The 6,926-nt window shown below is 58.0% G+C and overlaps 4 protein-coding genes across 4 annotated transcripts; all 4 read left to right on the top strand.

Moving 5' to 3' along the window:
• Positions 1-132: 132 nt before the first annotated feature.
• Positions 133-920, top strand: TRAVEDRAFT_45208 (uncharacterized protein; the record flags this gene model as incomplete). The annotated part of the gene is made up of 2 exons (XM_008036950.1): positions 133-707; positions 758-920. 2 exons carry the CDS (start codon positions 133-135, stop codon positions 918-920), a joined length of 738 nt encoding a protein of 245 aa, XP_008035141.1.
• A 315-nt stretch (positions 921-1,235) lies between these two features.
• Positions 1,236-2,562, top strand: TRAVEDRAFT_45207 (uncharacterized protein; the record flags this gene model as incomplete). Its single annotated transcript, XM_008036949.1, has 5 exons — positions 1,236-1,265; positions 1,319-1,681; positions 1,732-2,121; positions 2,179-2,253; positions 2,308-2,562. The coding sequence occupies 5 exons, from the start codon at positions 1,236-1,238 to the stop codon at positions 2,560-2,562; spliced, it is 1,113 nt and encodes a 370-aa protein (XP_008035140.1).
• A 316-nt stretch (positions 2,563-2,878) lies between these two features.
• TRAVEDRAFT_45206 (uncharacterized protein) lies at positions 2,879-4,681 on the top strand (the record flags this gene model as incomplete). The annotated part of the gene is made up of 6 exons (XM_008036948.1): positions 2,879-3,088; positions 3,141-3,362; positions 3,420-3,446; positions 3,498-3,578; positions 3,635-3,994; positions 4,049-4,681. 6 exons carry the CDS (start codon positions 2,879-2,881, stop codon positions 4,679-4,681), a joined length of 1,533 nt encoding a protein of 510 aa, XP_008035139.1.
• A 1,572-nt stretch (positions 4,682-6,253) lies between these two features.
• On the top strand, positions 6,254-6,766 carry TRAVEDRAFT_45205 (uncharacterized protein; the record flags this gene model as incomplete). The annotated part of the gene is made up of 5 exons (XM_008036947.1): positions 6,254-6,286; positions 6,343-6,411; positions 6,460-6,561; positions 6,616-6,653; positions 6,703-6,766. 5 exons carry the CDS (start codon positions 6,254-6,256, stop codon positions 6,764-6,766), a joined length of 306 nt encoding a protein of 101 aa, XP_008035138.1.
• Between the last annotated feature and the right edge of the window lie 160 nt (positions 6,767-6,926).

Below are 6,926 nucleotides of genomic sequence, written 5' to 3'. Positions count from 1 at the left end.
GCCGCGCCGCCGCCTGCATCGCCGCCTGTATCAACCGCCGCCGCGCCGCCCACCACATCGCCCGCCGCGCCGTTTATCGAGCCACCCGCCGCGCCGTCCCCCACCGAGCCGCCTCCAGGACCACCCGCCGAGATGCTCCAATCATCCAGCGAGCCGCCCACCACACTTTCCAGCCCGTTAGTCCAGTCGCCAGTCGAGTTCAACACAGCGTTGGCCAAACAAGTGGGCCTCAGCGTCGTCGCTCTCCGCCACGACGCCGAGTTAAACACGCACTCGCTAATCGCAGACGAGCACCGCCAATCCAGCATCTCGGAGACGGTGGGGAACTCCGGCGAGGCCCTTTCCAATGACGTTGAGGAGTCACAGGAAATGGCGGCAGAGGGTGGCACTCATTATAGTTCTCTGTCGGGGAAGGTGGAGCAACCCCTCACGGGCAGTGAGCTTGTCCCAGTCTCCCTCATCGATTCGGTCAGCAGCGGCGACCGAAGCGGCGAGGCCGTGGACGATAGCATACCTAGCGCGCTGAGCGAGGTCGCCGTGGTGAGGCATGACACCGCAAGCGAGACGAAGAAGCCGCCGAAGAGTAGGGCAAGGAAGGATCGTGCTCCTAAGTTGGCTGACAAGTCTGTACACGCGGAGGTGTCCGAAGGACGGATGAGCACACGTCGCCGTGTGCATGCGCCCTTGAAGGCTCACGGATTCGATCCGTACGTAGATACACACTCTCTGACGACCACTGACCAATGAGTCCCATCAGGGTAATGACGTTGCAGGAACGTGCACACGCCGAACGACTCCGAGCTGCTCGAGAAGATGCCGTCGTTACAGTCACGGCTCCCAAGGCACCCCCAAAGCGCAAAGCTAACGCGGGTGGAAATGGGTTCGTTGTCATTCACTACCGTGCCGGAGCAGCTAACTAAATCATATTCAGCCGCCCGGCGAAGAAGAGACGTTGACAGGGACAGTTATGATACAGTAGATACCCGCAGGCATATGTGTAGTCCGAATAGAGTGTGGTCAAAGTCATAGCACATATCCTAAACTGATAGTCTCCAGTCCACGACCGAGCATCGCACGGCGGTCGGGCAGTATCGGATATGGAAGGCGATGGACAGGACGATGCAGACGTGTCAGCAAGGACTCCGAGGCGCCGGGAAGGCACGGGGGTCAATTTTGTGCAACACCGCGTCTGTCTCCGCCCACCACCTCCCACCACGCACTCCTATAACACGAAGATGTACATCCGCCTCATCTGCTGGACCAAGGTGTGTTTCATAGCCATGCCACGGTCGTATCCACGCGCTCACAGTTATAGCAGAATGGGGAACTGCCTGAACTTCACCCCGTCTGTTGCGACCTCGGAAGCAAACTATTCCTTCGCAATAGCGCGTGGGCGGTATCGATGGTGGGTGGAGTGAAGGAAGCCAAAGTGGATATTTGGAAGGCGACGGAGGGGGACTGGATCCAAGACCGTCTTAAGTCAATCGAGGTGACGATCGACGAGCACACCCCCGCCATTCTCATGCGTCTGCCGGAAGTTACACGGTGTCTGGGACTTGGCAAGGAGGTGGAATATCTCGAAGCCGTGCTGAGAGATAATGTTGGGCTCCCACAGCTGGAGGTCCACCCGCCCGTGACGACGCATCGCTCGCGCGTCCTCAACGTACTGGCTTGGAGTGGGGTGAGCTCGGTGTCTCGGTTGACTCAGTCTAATCGCTTACACCACAACAGAGGCCCACGGATGGCGCGTCCCTCTTCTCCATCTCGGCTGCTGGAGGTAGCCTGAAGCTCGAAGATCATCCTGTCATCGTTGAGCGGTGCGCTCAAACTGTGGATGACACATCGAGCATCACTACGGGATGCGATAACGCGACCTCCGTGGCCGCCGCCGACGAGCTCGCGACCACCCCCGGAAACGACGAGTCGAAGAAGCTCGACGTAGTGGAACGGTGGGACGTTACCGTCTCAGGTTGGCGTCACCAAGGCGTGGGCGAGCGGTTCCTCTGTGTCGACGAGGCGATCAAGACCGTGCTCATCAGGAACTACCGCAACCGCATGCCCCTCGGTCTGGGACGCCGCATTGCACAAGTGGAGTATGAGTTCCTGTACCCTCTGCCCGCGGTGAGTGGAACAACGCTGTCTCTCGCCCATGCATATACCGACTGACTGTCTGGACAGCCGGTCGGGAAGCCCGCGAAGGGCTCAGTGGGTGCCTCGACCAAGCGCAAGCGCATTGAGTTAAGCCCCCTCAGGGTGAGTTGACACGCGTCATCTCGCAGACGCACGTTTACTTAATCATGTACAAAGCCCGTGCCCGACGTCGGGGAGGCTGGCCCGAGCAAACGCATCCAGGCGAAGGCCGTCAACTCTTCGAAGACGGCGACTCCAGGGCTCGCGAAGAAGGGCCCCAAGGTAGTTGCTCCCTCTGACAAACCAGTGAAGGATGAGAAGTGGAAGAAGGCCATGGTTACGCTCCCGGACGGTACAGATGCGATCGATCTCTCCATATTCTCCTCGGATGAGGCGGAGGGGGCGGAGACGGACTCAGAGACGGTGTGTTAAGTGTAGATAGCGTAGTATCCGTAGTTGTCTCTCGACGGCGATAGCGCGAAGAATCATTGTGCGGATGTGACTGGCATCAAGGGCGAACGGCACGAGATATATCGATGGCATGGCAGTCGCGGCGCTGCGAGAACGCTCAGCCGGTTCTAAACCGCGCAAGTTCGTGCACGGTTCCAAACCGTGTGAGTTCGTGCCCGGTTTTCAACGAACCTGGTTCTACTCCTCCCCACCACCGACCGAAACCCAGCACACCACCCCTCATCCTCTCTCCCGCGACTCGTCGATGTCGATATACCGAGCCTATAGGCGGCCTGGCATGCCGCCTATGGGTGGAATTAGGCCAGCGCGAACGGACCATGACGACGACGACGACGGCTACAGCGACGACGTCAAAGACATGTGCTTCGCCGCAGCTGGCCCACCCCCGCCTTATCCCACGGCCTGCCTCACAAAGGACTGCAGAGTCCTGAAGTTCTTTTCACGAGTGAGCTTCAAGGAGGATTATGCGGCGGCCTACGTTATGGTGGTCAGTCTGTCCTGGGTGCCACGTCACTGTTTCATTGCTGACCGGGGAACAGTGTCTTGGCTGTCATCGTCCTCAGTACCCCGAGCAGTGGGGACCGTCTGAAGAAGACCTGGTCAATATCGAAGCCCAGCGCAAGCGCGACCGCCTTAAAAAGCGTGCGGACAATCATCAGAAAGCGCTACAGCGAGCGCGCGGCACCCGCAAGGTCAACCGTGAACTTGAGACTCGCCCGAAGTCACAGAAGAAGGATATAAAACCCGCTCGACCTTTCAAGGTAAGTGTTCGTGGCAAGAGTAGTTCGAGCATTGCGCACTAACGATTCATGACGTAGATTGTCGGCAACGTCCTGGGGGGCTTGGTGCGTGTATACCGGGGTCGGTGATCTCTCTATTCACGTCTGCTTTGGCAGGTCAACACTGCGAACTCGGCTGGCCCTTCTCGGCGAGACTTATATCGCGGGCGCACAATCACTGTGTTGCTATGGAACCAGGTGCGCTTGTGACTACCATAAGTTGCATCGACCGTAGCTGACAATGTTCGCAACAGATCGACCAGCTGCCACTAGAGAAGAAGGTCGACATCGAGGACGCCCGGCTGCTGCATTTCGCGGAGGCCGCGTGGGTGCAAGATGCATGCGGCCCAGACTCACTGCTCATCTTCGACGTGTGGCTGCTCGACGTGGCACAGTGGTCAACCGTGACTTGGTCGACGACCCCCATTGACGTCTCGCTGCAAGAGGACACGGTGTTTGTCCGCGTCATTGGACTGCCCTGCACTGGGTTCGGTCATTACCTGAAGCAGTACGAGGAGACGCACAACATGGGATGCCGGCGTCGCGGCGTGGAGATGCCAAGCGATGTCTTGTCCTGCGAACCCGACAAGGTCTGGGTCGCTCTGTGGAGCGCCGTAAGTTTGTCACTGTCATGTGCACATCCCAACGCTGACGCGATGCTCACACAGAACAGCCAAGGGCCGAAGCTGTACCAGGTCGCGATCATCAAAGAGTCCGGACGCTCGGTGGCGCGCTGGGTAGATCCGCCGGAACTCAAAAGCGCGCACCATCCGTGTTACTGGATCGAGGGCGAGACGCAGTGGCAGGGATACGCAGGCGTCAGCGGAGCGCGGGTCGCGTGCCTCCCCGGAGTCCCAGTCATTCTGCTCCGTCGCCCAGACGTTCAGCAGCTGCTCGGGCTCGGGGATGTCCTGGAGTACTTGGAAAACGTACGCGCTATCCAACGCGCGTCTGGTGAGAGGCCCGCCGCTATGACTGCGGTGCACGCTGCACGTGCGCGAGACCCGCCATCTCCGCAAGCCGGACCGTCGAACATCAAAGAGGAGGCCACCGCACGGGCACAGACCGTCGGGAGTGCTGTCATAAGTGGGTACGACTCGGACGCGCACGCAGCTCAAGCAGGTCCGTCGACCTTGCTGCGCCGAGTCAAAATTGAGCCTTCCGCGCAAGCCGTGAAAGGCAAAGAGACGAAAAAGGACAAGGGGAAAGCGAGGGACATGGGAACGGACTGGCGGCGGGATGTAGAGGGCGCGGGTTTCCGTGTCCTCATCGAGAATGGCGAGGAAGTCATTGAGATATAGGGTGGCAATATTGCGTTTACGACACATACATAGGTACTCAACTAGAGCGGGTGGCTGGCTAACGGCGGGTGGTCATACGTACGATGGATACGTCACCGACCAGCAGGGACAAGAGGCCGATAATGTCGGACTTGGCATTAAGGCACCGCCGGTGTTCAAAAGTCGGACCGAAACAAGGTACGCCCGGGTCGTGCCTTTGATGCAATGACGTTATATACGCGACTGGTAGCCCTGAATGCGGCGTAGTCGCGGTCAAGGCGAGCGATGCCTTGCATTCCAGAGCATGCGTCGCGGAGTAGGTCGAGGTCGATGTCGATGCACGGAGGCGAGCGTGAGGTCTGGGAGGGGGCGCAGACAAACGCGCGCGCTGAAGACAAACGCGCGCGCTGAATAACGAAGAGCACCGCTATGAAGCTGGCGCGAGACAGAATATAAGTGGGATCGGCGCCACAGTGCCCCAAGGCAAGGGCAGAGGTACAGCGGATATTGATCCATCATTTTACAGTGCGCGATGGGTGGTATACATGTCGTGTAGCTACGTGATGCTCGGGCGCCAGATAGGAATGGGGAGCCGTGGGTTTGTAGAGGGAAGGGGGGAAATCTCTGGTCGGGCGCGCGAACCATCGCGACCTGCAGGACTAGCCCCAAGTAGGGGGCGCGTGCAAGAAACAGGTCAGTCGTCCATCACCCGGTGTCTGCGAACACACGGTATCGCTGCAGATACCCGTGCTCGCAAAAGCTGACGACCCGGAAGTACTTATAGGCCGTCCTCGTCGTTGGCTAGATGGCGTATAGAGCAGGTATGTGTATGTCGTTAGGATCACGTTGTACATTTCCGAGAAACGTACGGAGAAGGTCAGAATCATCCCGCCGCCCAAGCGTGTTGACCTGCGCGTTAAGACATCGCCGGATGAGCTGGAGATTCTGTATATGCGCGCCGTCAAGGAGCGACTTCTTCTTGTCGTGAAACGATAGTCCAGTAAGGGTATACCGATTCGCGAATTCTGGTTCGTCGTGAAGTGCGATATGGTATCCCGCACGTCGCCGTGATACGCCATGCTACATGCACGAGCACGCGCGAGGTCGCGGATGCAAGAGAAGTCGATTATGACGAGCCGTAAGTGAAGTAGGTCGAGGACGTGTTGCATGGACAAATGAATGGTTACCTTGATCTAAGCCTTGTGCTCGTGCATCGGGCATCCGCGTTCAAGTGTGACGGGTGCGAGAGAACACCGAAGAAAGCGCCAAGCGCAGGTAAACGTTGGACTCTCTGCCTCTGCCTCTGCCTCTGTCTCTGTCTGTCTCTGTCTCTGTCTCTGTCTCTGCCCCTGCCTCTTTGTCTCTCTGTCTCTCTCTCTCTGTCGCTGTGTCTCTGTCATTCTAGTAGGACATACAGGTTGTTGATCGCGCGCCGGCATCCCAAGTCGCATTTGAAAGGTGCGAGAAATCAGCCCCCCAAATGATGCCAAACGTTGAAGCTCTTTCCTTCCTCTCCCAGCCTCGATCTCTCTCTCTCCGCTGCTCGCTCCTCTCCCATCTTGACCCCTCTCAGCCCATCTACTTTGCAAGACCATGCCTATTCTGCTGAAGTCGAAGAACTACCGAGTGAGTCTGGTGGAAAACGCTTGGCGGGGAGCTGAGGACGAACACCCCGTTGGCAGGTCTTTGCTTCCATATTCAAAATTGGCAAAGGAGACCGCCGTGCTATTACCTGGAAAGAATTCGTGCGGGTGAGTGAATCTAGTGCCCGCTTTGTTCGTTTCCTGACATAATCACAGACTATGAAGGCCCTCGGATTCGACTACTGCAAAAACTCTGGGTCTAAGAGAGCGTTCAGGCCGGGTGGTTCGGAGTTCCAGCACACCTTCGGGTGGCATGCGGTAAGTCTGGATGTTGCCGCAAGTGGAACCTCGTACGCTGACATTTGCACATAGCCTCATGACGGCGTATTGTCCGCGCACCTTCAAAACCTGTAAGTACTGATGCGGCGCCACTGTGCTTTATGCTGACATGTAGGCCAGTATGGCCATCAAATTGGTCAGAACATTCGGCTGGACGGCCGCTTCTTTCAAACTGAAGCAGTGAGGCACTTTTTTGATGTGGAGCGTTATTGAACGAATGTGGGGGTGGCTCGGGAGCCCCGGGAACATCGGACAACGCAAATCACGCGCGGAACCTTCGATTGTTTCGGATCGATCAGGGCACCAAGTACCTACCCGTACAGAGCTCGTCATACCGGACCGCG

The sequence above is a fragment of the Trametes versicolor genome (assembly GCF_000271585.1).
Source record: "Trametes versicolor FP-101664 SS1 unplaced genomic scaffold TRAVEscaffold_3, whole genome shotgun sequence".
Lineage (NCBI taxonomy): Eukaryota > Fungi > Basidiomycota > Agaricomycetes > Polyporales > Polyporaceae > Trametes > Trametes versicolor.
The sequence above is the reverse complement of the archived record's forward strand: the minus strand, read 5'-3'. Positions and strand labels throughout refer to the sequence as shown.